Consider the following 17,668-nt stretch of genomic DNA (forward strand, 5'->3'; position numbering starts at 1 on the left):
AAACACACAGAAAGACAACACAGATATACACTAAAAAAATAAATAAAATAAAAATGTTAAAAGGGTAATCCTTCCTCCTGGTGCTGTTGGCCCAGAAATGGAAGATGGCTTACTTCTCAGAGGGAATGCACCACCCAGCTCTGTGTGGGCTCCTAGGACAAGCTCCTGTTCCGCTGGCCCAACCCCAGGGCCAAAGCCAGACAAGAACAAATCCAAAAACCCGGTTCCAGATCCTAAGTTCTAGTATACCACCCTCAAAATGTCACATGTGCCTGCTGGCGTTAGCCAGCTCTGAGACTCACATCAGTGGGGTGTACGCTGATAGAAAACACATGGTGGCCTGAAGCTCATTTTTCCTGAGTTTACAGCTCCAGTGGGGGACAAAGATTCTAAAAGGGGCTGTTCTGAAGAGTCCTGCAGGACCTCTTCCTGTGAAAGCGAGAAGTCACCTTTCAACCTAGCCCATACCTGCCCATATGCGCATGCGCATGTTCAGAGATATGCGCGCGCGCGCGCACACACACACTTGCTATTTCAAGTATGTGAAAGCCCCCTGGAACAGTATTCAAATGCCCCTCCCCGCTGTCTGTCTTTGTCTTCTCACAGTATATTTCCCAGAGACTAGTATTCGAGAAGTGAAACTGAACATACTACTCCTTCAGGGGGAGGACGAGCTTCGGAGGTCTTTTTATTGGGCTGGCTTACCATTGGGCACACACAACCCCCTCGCCATGAATGGTGTCGCAGCTGCCCTCCTTGTGTGGATTCTGACTTCTCCGAGCAGCAGTGACCATGGCAGCGAAAATGGTTGGCCCAAGCACACGGCCTGCAACAGTGGGGGCTTGGAAGTAGTCTACCAGAGCTGTGGTAAGGTCTTATGAAATGGCTGCTTGTGCTTATGGGGAAATTAAAGCTACACGTGGGCAATACGAACACTGGGTGAGTATGGGCGAGGGATGAGGTTATCAGCCTCTCCGTGCTTTTTGCTGCTACGGTGAGCTTTTGTCTTGGCAGCCGTGAGGAGGGAAAGGCCAGGGACAGTGGAAGAGCCTTCTGAAAATAACGAAGACCACAGAAAGAGAGAAATGAACAGTCTAGATATGGAACGAAGTCTAAGAGCTCAGCCCTGCCCTCTCCCCCAAGAACAAGTGATCAGTAAGCTTTTCTTCCCAAATCCTGCGCCTACGCTGGCTTTTCACCTCAGCCATTTTGCAAACTGGGTGAGCATCAAGTCACTTTTGTCAGAGACTCTGTCCTTCAGCCGCTCCCTCTAGAGTTCTTGTCATGCCGCACTGTGCCACCCATTAAAGCAGCAAGCACGTCAGAAGTAGCATCCAATGCCAGGGTTTCCCCAGGGGCAAGGACAGCGAAGGGGAGTGCTGTGGTTGGCCTGTGTCCTGGAGCATGTATTAGAAACTTAACCTCAGTGCAACTGTTTGAGAGGTGGCATATACTGAGACGCGTTGGGCTGGGAGAGCCCCGCTGTTGGCACCACGAACCAGAACTTAGGAGTGGGTTAGTTCTAAAGTCTGAATGTGGTACCTCACCTCACTTTTTCCTTCTGTGACGCTATGACACAGCGAGGAAAAATGAGCCTTGGGATCGATTTCCAATGGGCAGTAGAACAAATGGCTTGTGGAAAGGCAGACATTTATGAAACCTGGAAATCTGTAGGGAAACGGGACAGATGAGCTGAAGAGTATGCAAAGGAGACTCTGAGCCTCTGTGTTGGTCCCACCGCTCGCTGAGAATAAATGAAAGCAAACTAGCTGAGCCCGGATTCTGCCACCCAACTTTGGTTTCTGGGGTAATTCAATGGATTCTTTTAAATTTCCTTTTAAAAGGAACCTTGAAGTGCATTTTAAAAATTAAAAATAAGAAAAAGAAAAGGACGCGCTGGGTGGAGAAAGTGCTGACCTCATGATGCTTGCTGTTCTTGGGACAAATGGGAGCCTAGACGTCTGGGGACTTGCTCACTTCAGGAGTAGGATGACAGCCGGATTGGGTCACGTGGACTACTTGGGATTTGATTTTCCGAGACATTAAGCCTCATGTGACTGGCTATTCCATGTCTAAGATTCTCCCTCAGATTGTAACTGAGTCTCATGTGTCCTTTCACTCACCTGGGTCTGTCAGGGAAAGAACGGGGACATAATGTGCTGCCACACTGTCTGCAGTGCTGCATCTATTTGTAGATGGTACTTCTCTGCAGAGTAATTAAATCTCAGAAATAAGCCCTGGGCACTTGGAATAAAGGAACAGGGGAGATGAAGTTTTCATCCAGGGTGAGTGGGAGAATCAGCCAAGGAAACCAAAGGATAACTGCTTTGTGGGAGGGATGTCTCAAAGGCAGGCATCAGTTACCAGGAGACACAGTGATTTGAAGAGAGCAAGGTTTGGATTGTCAAATGTTAACTGAAACTTTAAAGAAATGATAAAAGTAGCTGGGCCACATATTCCACAAGAAGGGTCTGCCTGTGTGTTGAGGGCTGTGCACAGCTCCTCACTAGCATGATCCTTGCTTTGTAGATGTGTAAACCTGGGGCCGGAGATGCCAGATAATACTGTAAAGGCTATCTAGCTGATACTGGAGAAATTATAGTCCAACAGCACAGAGAAGACAAAACATTTGGGTAAATATTTGTGGAGTTAGAACAAACTGATCGCTGACCTCTCTAAATCCAATAACCCTGGTGTGTAGAGTTTTGTTGTTGGACATAGTGATATAGAGGAGGGTAGAGAAGGAGATTTCAGCAGAGAGAATAGCTTATATAAAGGCAAAGAAGTGTGGCACAACCAAGCCAAGTTCAGAGGCCTGAGACATGATGGGAGATGTACAGTCAGAGCCCTAGACAAGGCCATGTTGCCTGCCTTTGGCTTTGGGGAGCCTCCACTTTGGAACGATCCTTTGAGGAGTGGGTGTGACTGGATATGGTACTTGTATCTGGACACCATGATGTTCGGGAAGTTCAGGGAAAAAAGTATGGTCATCATGAAAACCATTCAACAGTCTTTAGACTAAGAGGATTGTAGGTAGACTCTAGGGTCAGCAGACAGGCAAGCTGGACCCTCGGTGCTCTGGCAAGGGTGGTGCTCACTCTGTCTTCTGGGTGGTCCTGAGCTTTTGGAGGTTGAATGACTGGTTTGCAGGGCAGCTGCGTCATAAACAGGTTGCCTGGTGTGACACTCTGGCCAGTGTACTGCTAAGGCAGTATTAGCGCACATCAGGGGCTTCTAAGCTCCCACTACATGCCCAGAAACAGGGTTGCTGAGGTCTTCTGAAGTAATGCTTTGTTTATCTCTTTTAGTTTCGTTTGTGGTTTTAGTTCCAAGAGGAGGAGACCTAAAACCAGAAGTTGCTTTCTAAAAAAAAAAAAAAAAAAAAAAAAAACCTTTCTCTTTCAAGAGAAAGGGAAAATCAGAAGTGACTTCTGAATATTTGGTACAAACCAGAAGGCCAGACGTGGTGGCTCATACCTTAAATTCTAACACTTGGGAGATGGAGACTAGAAAATCTAGAAGTTCAAGGTCACTCTTGACCTCACGGTGACTTTGAGACCAGTATGACTATATGAGGCCTAGTCTCAAAAATACAAAAAAAGTAAATAAATAAATAAATCTAAAAAGGAAGTGAGCACGATGTTCTGAAAAGCAGAAGCTCTAACTTATTCAAGTAAGAGGACTGAAAAGGAAAAGAAGAAGGAAGCCAGTATTGTCAAAGTAAAGTACAGGAACGTGTGTGTATGTATATGCGTGTGTGTATGTATATGTATACATATATGTGTGTGTATGTATATACACACACACACACACGTACTTATGTGTCCATGCCTAGGGATATGGCCCCAGTGCCCACTAGTGAATATTACACAAAGATATAATGTGGCTTACAAGAATACTTATGACAAGAGAGAAATCAATAGCAGGAGGAGAAACAGGGTGAGTGAAAAAAGGCACAGGGTTACAGAGAGAACTTGCATCCCACCAAAAAAAAATCTACACATTAAAACCAATGTGCAGTCTGCAAGCATGACAACCTTCGACTGACTCCTGGAATATGTGCATGTTGTAGTGCAAGGAAAACCGATTGTACATAGTTGTCCTCTGACCTCCACATACACACCATGTCATAGGTATGCCAGTACTCATGCACACACTCACCTGCACACTTACACAATGATAACAAAATGCAATATATATGTTAAATCCTACTTATAAGATTATATGTATTATAAGTATTAGTTGTTATTGTATTAGGAGATAAAGCTTTTGTTAGGCAATCAGAACATGAACGTTGAACCTACAAAAACAGGATTTTTCTTTTACAAAAGAGACCTCTAGGGCCAGAGGATGGCTCCAACAACCCAACCCTGCTGGGCATTCTGAACTTTAACTTTTAACCTTGAGAATACTGAAAAACCCAAGTTTGTTGTTCAAGCTACTCTGTTTATAGCAACTTGTCAGAGCAGCCTGAGTCAGGAGAAACAAGCAAGTAAGGTCAACACACACACAGCAGATGAGTCAGGTAGGAGACAAGGACTACAGATCCGGAGTGGGCAGATCGCATTCAAACTGCTGGGGGAAACTCTAGCTCCCAGGCCCTGTTGCTGAGATATCTGTTCCCAGTCACGCTCCAAGTGTCATTCTGTGAATTAAAACAGAAAGCATGGGGGGCTTAGGAACCAGCTGAACTGGTAACGTGCTTGCTAGATGACATGACGACCTGAGCTCAATGCCCAGAACTCATGTAAGCATGCTAGATGTGGAAGTGCAGGCTTGTAAGCCCAGCACTAGGGAGGAAGAGACATATATTCCCAGGGCTCACTGGCAAGCCAGCCTAGCCTGGTTAGTGAGTTTCAGGACAGATGAAAGACTTTGTCTCAAAAATTAAGGTGAACGCCCCTGAGGAACAACGGCTGAGGCTGACCTCTGACCTCCACATATATGCACACATGTGGACAGAGACACAAGCACACAACACACATATATAATATAAAATAATTAAGAATATGTATACATATGTACGCATATATGTATACATATATGCATACATATATGTATATACATATGTATCTAATCGTTTCAGAGTTTTGAGGGCTTCACTGGGTTTCTGGGTCATTGTACTGCCTGGGCCTCACTTCCTTGAAAGCTCTAAGAAAATCCCTGTGTTTTTTAGCATGCAGTCTCGCTTTGTAGTTCCAGGCTCCTCCTTCATCTTCAGAGGCATCCCTGTAGCATCGCGTTTCAGTCATCTCATTGCTTTCCTGTGCTGTGGCAAAGCCCCTACCTCCTTCCTATGAGGACGACTTCACAAACACAGATGAGTAACTGCAATGGCAAAGCTTCTGGCCACATACAGTAGCACTCCTGGGTTACAACGATAAGGACATGGGTGGTTTTGGTCATCATTTCCAGCCTATAAGAGAGACAATATTTTATCTTATAGGGGTTCAGTGAAAAGGACTATGGGAAAATTTCTTCTCATATACTACACGCTTAATAAATCTTTGCTGTTGATATATATGATATTATATAATCACTACAACAGTGATTCCCAACCTTCCTAGTGTTGTGACCCTAGTCCCTCATGCTGTGGTGACCCCCAACCATAAAGTTATTTCACTCTACTTCATAACTGTAATTTTGCTGCTGTTATGAATCATGATGTAAATACCTAATATGCCCAGGATATCTGATAATATGACACCCAAAGGAGATGCAAACTACAGGCTGAGAACCACTGCAATAGATGCATATCTCCTATAGGCTTCATAGGCAATTCAAAGAAAGGACATTTCCAAAATAAAACTGTTTTTCAAGAAGATTGTCAACTGATTCTGAGGTATAAACAATACAAGAAAACTTCCCCTGAATACCTAGCTTCCTGGACGACATCTCTAAGCAATACCACTGTCCCCTTGGTGTAGATGAAGGCCTAGAGTCAGCACACAATGTAAAGAGCCATTGGAGACCCTTCCCTGCATGCCGCACTCAGAGGTCCTGCTCATTTTCAAAGTTCAGTTGTCATAGGAACAAATGAGCCATTCACTCTCCAGGAAATTCTGCATAACTATTGTTGTGGCTGCTGTGGGGTTTGTTAGTAGTTTCTTCACACAGGTTAGATTGCAGGGATCCTGGTGATATTTCCTGACACAGCTTAAGAATAGACTCCAGGCTTGACATACTTTTCACATACTTCATCATCAATGAAGCAGAGAAGATGGGATCTGTGTCATGCGCCTAAACAGCTTCATGCTCCCTTTTGTTTTCTCTGATACTCACAGACAACCTGGCCATGGAAAGGGTCCTTGAGAATAGTCTGCAGCAGGGGGCTGCCAACTGTAGCCTGCAGGCTAAATCACATGTGTGGCCTATGAGCTAAGAGCTGCGTCTTCATTTTTAAATGATTAAGAATAATACCTCTACTACTATGAAACGTACCTGATATGATTAACTTTAAAAGGAAAGATTACTTTGCTTCATAGAGTTGAGTTTCCTGTCTGTGATTCTTTGTACCCATTGTTTTAGGCCTGTGTGAGATGCTTTTAATATTAGGAGTGAAGTAAGTAGTATACCGCATACACAGGAAGTGAAACGGTAGAAGAGGAGACCAGGTCTCTCAGCTCCCTTGAAGGGTTTCCCTACATTGGCCTATGGACTTCTAGGAAAACTTGAACAAATTCACCAAAGATGACTGACGAAATTAACTGATGGCAGACTAAGGAAACAATGCCACCAAAGTCCAACTTGGTAAAGCAATGGATATTTGGGGGTTATTTGCAGGCATGTGGGCCAGGGACTACTTACTGGAGCAGGGATGACTCAAAGGGAGTTGCATCGTCAAAAACTCATTCCAATACAAGTGAGACTCACAAAAGCTGGTCCTCTGGATCTGTAGGCAACACCACTTGTAGGCAATTTGAGAGATCAGAGATTTGTCTCCTCATAAATTCTTACTGCTTATATTATCTTGGAGGATAGAGGGGATCTTATACATCTGGTAAGTTTCAGGAACTTTCTGAGATTTTTGAGTTGTCTTCTTCCTGAGTCTGAAGGATTTTTCTGAGTCTTAATGAGTTTCCTTCCACTACAAAACCAACTGTAGGAAATTACTATGCAAATTCCTACTAGGCCCCACCTCTCAAATGTTCTATTACCTAATGATAACTCCACATTAGTGAACAAACCTTTGAGACATAGGCCATTGGGAGACATTTAAGATACATACTAAAGCACTGAGGTACATGAGCACTACATGAAATTCAAATGTCTGTGTCTATAAGTAAAGTTTTATTGACACACAGCTGTGTTCATTCTTTTATGTATTGTTGATAGTTACTCATGTGCCATATCAGCATTGTTGAGAAGTGCAACCTTGATCACATGCCACACACAGATTTAGATACCAACCATCTTTATAGACATCTTTGGCCAAAGGTAGGAAAGAATCTCTCAAGATTGTCACTAAAGCAGATCCTTAAATTCTGGTTCTTCTGAGTGATTTTTAGCAATAGAGCGCCTGGAAATGAATCCTAAATCTACCATGTTAGTCAGAAATGTATAGGCTTTCTCTCGGAGAATTTTTGTTCTTATAATCTCCCTCTTAAGTATCTAGAATTCCAGCTTTTATGAGTCTTGTCCATGTTCGTGTAGGCTTTTTCCATTACAGAAATTTTAAAATTAATAGTCACTTAGAATGCCTCATATAACCCTTACAAAAAATCCTGGAGGGAAGTTGGATGGGGATTCCCCAATTGTAGAACTGAGGCACATATATAGTAAGTAAACAAGATAATATGCTAAGCTGAACACAAACCTAAGTATTCCAGCTTCCCCTCTTCTGGGGATCTAATAGGCAAACATCTAGGAGGAGAAAAGAGGAGGAGAGAAATATCTTCTGATTAAAGATCATTTTTTTTCCTGTCCTCCTACCCCAATCCCCACTCTCTCCATCTCTTTTCATATTCAGAATTGGCTCAATTTAGCTCTTGCTATGCAGCCAACAGGGACCTTCAGTAGCTAGAGAGGAGGATCTCCCCCCACCATAACCAACATTTGTAATGATGTGTCCCAAGTTGCAAGGTTGAACATAGAAATGCCATCCTCCAAATTTAAAAAGGGGAGGGGGGGCTTTTTACCAGTAAGAGTGATACATTGCCAGTCAGAGCCCTCTTGGGCAATTGGCATATTTATTTCATAAGGGAACCTGTTTCCTACATACAACAACAGGTTCCCCTGTGGAGCAGTTAGTGAAGAAAAGAAGGATGCTCTGTCTTGGGCAGTATGTTGTGGGTGGTCCCACGAGACCAGGCAGTTTCTGAGAGTTCCTAGAGTCAGATTAGGGCTGCATCTGGGCCTCAGGCTTTCCACTTAGACTTAATTTAACCTCCCCCCTCCTGTCCTCTAAGGCAAGCAGCCTCATTCACTTGTCTCAATAGGATTTGTAAGTTGTTGACATTTGCTTCAGGTTGGGCAATTTAACTGACCTCCAAAATGTCCCTTAATTATGAAATTCTAAATCTGGTCACGCACAGGTACCTGCATAATCCATCAAGGTAGTCAAACAGGACAATTAATCAGGCTTTAAGAATGCAAAGCAATGCTGGCAAAATCTCCCACAGAATAGAGGGCAAACTACGAATGACTTACCCCATAGCTCAATGTAACAAGACATACAGATAAACTGTTCATCAAAAAGTTTTAAGGTGCCCTGGGAGGTGAGGACCGAGGAAAGGGACACTTCTTTCTCCAGAACCTGACAATTCTGAAGTAAATGGAGCATAAAACCAATACCAAAGAAATGACATAATAAAATCAAAAAGAATCGCAGACCTTAGAGTCATTTAGCCATGATTTCTAATCCTGCAGAGAAAGTAATCTCTCCTAGCCCATGCTGTTGTACAATTAAGGAAAATATTGAGAAGTGGAGAAGGTGGGGCAGAGGCAGAGAACATGGATTCCAGGTGCCAAGTTTAGACATTCAAGATGCACACTGAACAGCAGATTTACCTGGAGCAGGACTGGCTTTTGGGTCAAATTTTAAAACAGGAAATTGATGTAGAAAATACAAGAGATGCAAGTGTTTGTTTGTTTGTTTGTAATCTTGTAAGAACACACACTGGAAAGGAAGCAGTCCCTATAGATAGGTTCCTGAGAAGACACCATAGGGACCTTCTAGTGGTTGCATTTAATGGAAACCACTTAGAAGCCAACCCTGCAGAGCAGTGCGAATCCTCCTGAGCACATTAAAAAGAAGAGACTCAGTAACCTGGTGAACAGAGGGAAGTATGCTCTGGCTGGCTGCGGTTCTACAGGGACCTCCTTAATAGGCAGGAAATGGGTGTGTTCTAAAAGGCTATGCACTGCCCTTTCCAGCCAAAGAAAAGCTCCCTGGGCTCCTGGCTCCGTTTGTGTTTTGAGAGGAGAATCTTGGGAAAGGGTGAGATAGGGAAGGCTGTCCTCCAGCTGGTTTTCAGTCAGCACATCCTAAACACCACAGGCAGCATGGAGTCCTGAGCATGGCCTCCATCAGGCGTGGATGGAGGGATTTGTGCAGGGCATGGGACACCAGAGTCTGAGAAAGTGGCCTTCAATGAAAATCCCACTGTGAGTTCCGTCTGGACAGTGGCCAAGGGACATGCAACTGTCAGGGAGTGTCAGGACTTTGATAGCAGCGTCTCCAAGACACAGAGCGACAGGTGGCCCTTTCAAGACCCAAGCAGCAGGACAGGGGTCTAGATGGGAAGAGGAAGGTGGCTTTCTCAGTAAATTCATACACTCTAGGCTTGTGTTCTGCCTTTCCTAGATTCCTTCTAAGGTCAGACTCTAGATCTCTGATCCAGTAGCTTTGTGCTAGAGAACTGGAACTAGCAAGCAGATGCTGGACGTATATAGCAGTCAAGCAGGAAGCAGGTGCCCACACGCTTCTGTTAGGCTGATGGCTGAGCAATGCACAGAAGACAATGTGCAGATTAGGGTGTCGCAGGAGTCCCTTTGGCTCTTAACCATGAGAACAGAGTGCAAGAACAATCTCTGTACGGTGGCCATGAATGCTGCCCCCTTTCCCAGTAGCTGAGACCTTTCTTATCTAAGAGGCTTCCTTGTGCATTGGTGATGATTTAGTTCCTCTAGTACTGTGCTTTGAAGTGTCCCTTTAAAGACGTGAGCCCTACTCACACAACTGACATCCCAATGTGTTGTTCATTTAACACACTTTTGCAGAGACGTGCACATTAGCCACAAATTTATCAATGGAATTTCCTTAAATGTTTGGTAGACCACAACAGACTTTTCCTGATGACTTTAAAACACTGAATAGCAGAGGAAGTGTGTAGTGACCATCACAAAATAATTTCACTATGATGTTTCTCAAAGTTGTTTCTGAACATTGGCTTCATGGGCCTAACATTTTTCATCTTTGTATCGACACTCATATTCTCCTCTTCCTTTTCTTTTTAAAATTTGATTGACCTATCACCGATGCTGCCTCAATCTCTCAATCCTCTGGCCTCAGCTTCCCGAGTAACTGGTATTGTGGGTATAGACCTGGTATTGTGGGTATAGACCTGGTATTGTGGGTATAGACCTGGTATTGTGGGTATAGACCATGGCACGATCACTCTTATCTATAAGACTTATGCTTTCTTGCAGCTGTTGGGGTATGTATTGGGCTATTTCTTGGTATATCTAGCATGTTCAAGCTCAATGAAAACATGGTTTTTTTGGACTTACCAGCCAGTCGACTCCGGACCCAGTTGCCAGTCATCGGCTTAAGTTCTCTTGGCATAATGCTTCCTGCCACAACTTAAAGACCTCTGAAGACTCTTCTTCCCACAAACCTCTTTCCGCTCTGCCATTTTCTCCTTTAAAAGTACACTGAGGTCTGCTGGGTCACTGTTTTGCAAATTCACACCCTGCCATTATCCTATGCTTGGAGGCTTATGTCTACTGTAGACATCTCAATTAAAAAATCAAGGGGTCATCTAGAGGTGAGGATAGAGCTTGCCTGCATGGTTAAAACTCATCTTTATAAAGCTGAGCTGACTCATGATTAGCATTAAGCTGTCTTCCCTCTTGTATATCCTGTAATTGCTGGTGCCAGTCCAGCTTTCTATTGACTTTGGGGAAGTGTGTGCTAGGGAAGGAACTCTAAGCCCTGTGGGTGCCAGGCAAGCACCCGGCAACAAGCGATACCCTGTAGCCCATCTACTGGAGTAGATGAGACCACTTGAACTGATCCACCCTTCTATTTTTTGCCAAGTCTGTCTGGCTCATTCACAACTCTTTGTCCTCACTCCTACTCATGTTCAAAGATAGAGAAAACTTCGGAGTTCTCTCTGGTCTGTCCATATGGATATAAGCATTCTGAATTCCAAATAACTGAGAATGAAGCTCCATGCACACGAAGTGCTCAGGATGTGACCCAGTTTCCTTTCCGTCTATGTTGTCACTCACACAGGCCTGCTAAGTAACCCCCTAGAGACGGAACCATGACACATGAGATCTCAGAGACGTCAGAATAGCCGTGGCGGATTTCATCCAACACCAACAGCTTCCTAGTACCATTCATGCTGCTGGCCACAGTCAGCTAAGACACTGCAATGTTTTTCCTGACTGGTTTTCGCTGTCTCTAACAGACATTGCAGGTCACACTAGACTGCCTGAAGTACAGACATGGAGGACATTGGTGTAGATCATCATCATTACAGTGGATAGGATGAGAGGGAAATGTGCCCCTACATGGAATGAAGGACCTTAGCAACTCTCAGAGATGAGTTCTGTGTCTCCAGAGGCAAAACTGTTGGTTTCAGCAGTCTATCTGTAGCTCCTGGTGAAATGTTAGGGTATAGGAAGGTTATCACTTGGTAACTAATCCCTCACCCCACCCCCACCCCTGCCACCCCAAAGTCTGGCATTTCTCAGGACAGGTTAGTTTCCTACAAGTCCCTCTGATAGGTAAAACAGGGGCTCTTTTACGGACTGGAATAAGGCCCTGAAGAGCCTTGAGGTTTCAATCTAACTTCCTCTTGTTGAAAAGGGGAACCTCTGAGCCTGAAAGGCAACATTTCTAACTATAGTTGGTCACAGAGCCAGTCAGTGGACAAATACAAGAGGACCCTCCTGGGCAAGCTCAGCTTCCTCGTCCATCTTGTAAAATAAGTTGTCCAGGTCCTTTCCTGCCCAAAACCCTATAAATTATGAAGGGTTGCAAATGATCCATGAGACTCAGCTCTAATTGAGAAGAACAATTTTATAAAAGTACCATATTGTGGACTTCACATGGGAAGTGACACAGTCTAAGACCTCAAGTAGATGGTTGCAATCATAGAGTGCTGACCTCATATATACTTGGCTTTTTCTACACACGCATACCTATGAAAACGTTTAATTTATGAATTGGCCCAGTAAAAGCAACAACTAGCAACTAGTAATAACATCATTTTAACAACAACACTTTCTGATTACATTGCCACCATCTCTACTCTTGCACTTTAGGGACATTACAAAATAGGATAACAGTCATCTGAGCGCAAAGCACTCTGGTTCAGTGACAACCAATCTGAAAACTGAGATGGCCACAAAAATCACAAAAATCTGTGAGTCCCGCACACAGGATGGATGTGCTGCACACAGGCGGGACATAGTGCATGGGATGGGAGTTCAGTGTGCTGCTCACAATAGTGTACAATTTACAGTTGAGAAGTGGCTTGTTTCTCGAAGTTTCCATTTTGATATTATTGGTTCATGATGGTAACAAATTGCAAAACATTAAATGGCAGCGGGCGAGCAGGTATTGTATTTTCTCAGCATATCAGAAGGGGAAATGCTTGCTTAGAGAAAGGGCTGCATCTTCTGACGGGAGCCTCCCTTGGGAAGGTTTACCTAACAGCTTGATGTAAATACACACTGTGTCAGAGAAGAGCTGTGAAAGCTATTACAGCGACTTGGGCCCTTGTGCCTGAAAGTGTCACCCCAGAGCCTGCATCTCTGTTCCTTTCTCCATTTGTGGAAACGCTAGCCATAGACAACCAACCCCAGCATCAGACAAATACCCAAAGACTGCTGCTACCATGCCCTCTATTGGGGTCATCGGCCTTGGGTCTGAATCCCTGGGAGGAGGGTGTTCTAAGAGGGAGACTGTAGCATGTAGTTTTAAATAAAACTCATGCAACATCTGGTTATGCGCCATATATGGGGTGGATCCCCAGGTGGGGTAGTCTCTGGATGGCCTTTCCTTCAGTCTCTGCTCCACACTTGTCTCCATATTTCCTCCTGTGAGTATTTTGTTCCCCCTTCTAAGAAGCACTGAAGCATCCACATTTTGGTCTTCCTTCTTCTTAGGCTTCAACTTTTGGGCTAATATCCACTTAGCAGTGAGTACATGCCGCATGTGTTCTTTTGTGGCAGAGTTACCTCACTCAGGATGATATCTTCTAGTTCCATCCATTTACCTAATAATTTCATGAAGTCACTGTTTTCAATAGCTGAGTAGTATTCCATTGTGTAACTGGAGCACATATTCTGTATCCAATCCTCTGCTGAGGGCCCAGGCCCATCCCCATAGCTAGCTCTTGCCCTGGTTCCCAAAACTAGATTGCTAAACTAACCAAACCAGTTTAACCTGAAATGCCTGGGGCTTGCATTTCTCAAGCCATCCACCCCCTGTGGCTGGCCTGCAGAATTCCAGCTACAGTTAACTCAGCTCCCCTTAACTCCATGAAATGACACTGGAGACTGACATTACACCCGCCAGATTTATAACTGTAAATCTCCAACCCCAATATGCCCATGTAAAGAACGCACAACTCAGTTAATATGAATACAAGCTAGACAGCTAGGTTAGGCAAATATACCTTATACTACTCTATTGCCCAACTATGAAATCCCAAGCCACTTGCAGCTCCCCTGGGATACATTAGGTCTGCTCCATCTTCAACCTCGTCTACCTCCATTTTCTTCTTCCATCGCCCATCTCTTCTTCCCTTCTTCCACCTTCTTTTTCCTCTATAAAACTTTCAGCTCTGCCTTTTCCTTCCACTACCCAATCACAGGCTCTAGCCTTCATTGGACCAGTTAAGATTTTACTTGACATCACCCGAGTATGTGATCTACTCCTTGTCAGGGCACCCCTCTTGAGGGAGCAAGAAAATACAAACAGCAGTCCGCAAGAGTAGACTAAGTTCCAGGCAGACCCACACTGAGCTGTTTGGAACCCAAGCAGAGTAAAGTGGACAAGAAGGTCATTTCCAATGGTAAAGGTGGCTTTTCCACCTCACCTGTGGATTAAATTTTAATTAAATGAAAGAGTATAAGTAGATGAACAAGTGTCAGGAGAAAACTGTCACTCTTTAGTTATTTATTCCACTGGTTAAACAGAGAGAATCCAGCTAGCAGGCAAGGATCCAGGGTCCTACCAAAACTGTGCCTCAGATTTCAGAACCAGCAAGTAGGAGTAGGCAGCCCCTCTGTGTGTTATCTGAGGGTGAGCTTTCCCTCTTGGGGCAGTAAGCCTCAAGAAAGATGGCAGGAGCATGAGGGAAAGCTAGGCCATAGTAGCTGCTCTCCTGCTAAGCTGAGAGTCTATATTTCACCTCTGTCAGACTTGGTGGAGCTAAAGTCAGAAGCACCAGGGCCACCAACTTGACAACGTTATGCTGGAAACCATGAACTCTCATCTTTTTCTCATCTACAGATAATGTGATATGATGCCTTTTTTCAGATGAACCAAGGTAGCAGTGAGCCTCAGTTGCCAGTCAGCCCGGTTACAGGGGGAAAAGATGCTCTATAGTACACTTTGCTGCTAAGCCAGGGTGTTGATAGACTACGGGTATTACATGCCTCTTTTCATGAATGTCAGAACCTTGACATCCCTGTAAGACAGCATGACTATTTAGCAAAACAGAAGTAGGAGGTTTACCCCTGTTGCCTATGACTGCTCCAGCTAGGGGCCTTTGAATAGGTCCCCAGTACCAGATAGGAATTTTCTCCTGTGGAGGGGGCCTCTGAATCTAGCAGAAGTCAGTTGGTTTACTCCACAATCATGCCACTGTTACACGCTGAATAGGCACCTCTTGCCTGGAAAATTGAACTATATCTATTTCTTAAAAGGAATGAGAAGTAAGCAAGCAACCATAAATTATGCTAGAGATGAAACCACATCTGACTTATTTTAGAACAAAATGCACAGCCTGTACTCAATATAAACTGGAAGGGTTGGCTTGAATATTGCTGATGTTAAAGGTTTATCTGGAAATGACTGCTAAAACAAGGAAGAGTACAAATTTATTTAAGAGCTGTTCCCTAGGAAACCCCAGGGATAAGAATGAGAAAGTTAGACAAGAAAGAAAATAAGGCCAATCCAAGTGGCCACTGTGAGAAAAAGACTCTCAATTGTACTGGGAACCTTGGGAAGACCCTGTGGATGATACCTTAAAGCTGTCAACTCCCAGGAGCTGTTCCCAGAGGCACTGGTTCTCAACACTTCCACCTTAACTGTGTTAATAAGCAGGCTTACTCCTACAGCAATAGATGTATAAGCAGAAAGTCCCAAGAGTTTGCAGGGGAAATCTTTGGTGGCATTAAATGTTATGGGTTTTAGTTCATTCAAGCTACTAAAACAAAATATCTTGGCTTTGGTAATTTGTCTGCAATAGAATTCTAATGTTCAATTATAATTTATTTATTCAACTGGTCATGAACCCCTTTCTATGGAGTGGGCATCAAATATGATCAGAAACCGACTGGCTACCCCTCATCACAGCCACGCCGCTATTGTATCAACAGGCATATGTTATTTTATTGAATTATATTGGTTAAGTAGATAATGGCTAAGAATCCAAGGTAGCTATAAATTTAACATCTCATGAGCGCCTGATCTCAGCTTCATAGATGCTGCCTTCTGACTTTACCCTCATGGTGGAAGGGGCATACAGTTTCCTTGGGCATCTTTTGTAAAGTACTAACTAATCCTACTCCTGAAGGACTAAGTGCCTAACCACCTCCTGGAGTCTTTACCCCTAGTACCACTGCCTTAAGATTTTAGCATTTAGACTAGCACTCTGCTGTAATGCTGTAATCCCCTTGAACATTTGAACTGCACGTTGAAATACTGAATTCAAATGAATATGTTGATGAACAGGACACTGGTAAAAGAGAGATTTACATCATTCACTAAAAAGATAATCTACACGGGGAAGCTGTATGGAATGACCAATTTCCTGAGAGCTATTGTAGAAATCTGTCTTCCTCTATAATATCTAAATGTAAGGGGTGCTATGGGCATAAGTCATTTTCAGTGCATATCTGAGCTTGTATTGAAAGGGCTATGGGAGCAAGGTCAACTAAAAAGCCAACAAACAAACAAACAGAGTCAAGAGATGATACTGAAGGTTCGGGTACCCTCAGAGAACTAGCTACCTTCTATCAGCTACAAGTAAGATGTTAATGACTGTGCAGTGGTTTGCAACAGTGACCTGCACCACATAAGAGAGAAACTGGACCCTTCAGGAAGATGCACTCTTCTAAGTGCAGTAGCCATAAATCTATTTTTAAATGAGCAAAACCAAAGTACTACTAGACAAAGAGATATCACTAACTCTGCCAGGTCACTAGGGAAAATATCTGTGAGAGTGAGCAGTTCCAGATATGATAACACACAGGCTTGGGCCCAAGTATATATGTACTATCTTTCAGATTCAGGAAATCCCGAGTCCAGAAATTAAAGTGGTTTTTGATTGGGAACATCTGGAGTGTGTTGGCAGAGAAACAGACATCCTCAGTTTATGTTTCCCTGGCATGCTAAAGATTCCATGAGCTCAGAGTCCAAAATCTAAAAACAGAAGGAAATAAATTCTAGTTGGCAGAGAACTCAAATGTGGGAGACATACCCTGAGAGATATTAGAATTTGGGAATACAGACACATAATATGAATAATAATATAACTGTTTAAAGAATTGGAAGTGGGAATTTCAAAATGTGAGAAAAGAAAAATACAATATCAATAAATATCAGGGAGATTTGACAAAAGAAAGCCATTTATTATGGAATATTTAATGACTGAAATAAAGAACAGTTGCTATGTTAAAATGGAGCTTTAAGAATAACTAGAGAGGGCTGGAGAAATGGCTCAGTGGTTAAGAGCACTGGCTGCTCTTCCAGATTTTCTGAGTTCAATTCCCAGCAACCACATGGTGGCTCACAACCATCTGTAATGGGATCCAATGCCTTCTTGTAGTGTGTAGCTGAAGACAGCTACAGTGTACTTGTATACATTAAATAAATAATAAATAATTTTAGAAAAAGAATAGCTGGAGAGATTTTGAGAGTTATATTATTCAATATAAACCATGGAAGAGTAAGTCAGAGATGAAAAATATAAGCTACTATGGAAGAAAATAAGGAAAAGGCAAGTTCTAAGCAAAAACGCTGCTTCCCTTTCTAGAACTCTCTATAAGGTATGCATTTTCAGGTTCCCTGTGTAGAGTCTCAAGAGAAACTCCATGACCTACAGAAGGGAAACAAATTGCCTAGCAATAGATCACAATTAGGCTGAGGCCAGACTTATAAAGAGTATTATCAACACCCCCAGAAAAAAAAAAAAGAACAGAACCACCAGTCTAGAATTTGTGTGTGTGTGTGTGTGTGTGTGCGTGTGCGTGTGCGTGTGCG

General features: G+C 43.5%; 1 protein-coding gene across 1 annotated transcript in view; it reads left to right on the top strand.

The window, feature by feature from the left end:
- The first annotated feature begins 637 nt into the window (after positions 1-637).
- The window catches only part of Ly86 (lymphocyte antigen 86), a 73,692-nt gene continuing 56,661 nt past the window's right edge, over positions 638-17,668 (top strand). Inside the window, exon 1 of the mRNA NM_010745.2 lies at positions 638-867. Coding sequence (NP_034875.1) covers positions 732-867 — 136 coding nt within the window. The 5' untranslated portion in view covers positions 638-731. The remainder of the gene's footprint in view (positions 868-17,668) is intronic.

The sequence above is a fragment of the Mus musculus genome, chromosome 13 (genome assembly GCF_000001635.26).
Source record: "Mus musculus strain C57BL/6J chromosome 13, GRCm38.p6 C57BL/6J".
In the NCBI taxonomy this organism is placed as follows: domain Eukaryota; kingdom Metazoa; phylum Chordata; class Mammalia; order Rodentia; family Muridae; genus Mus; species Mus musculus.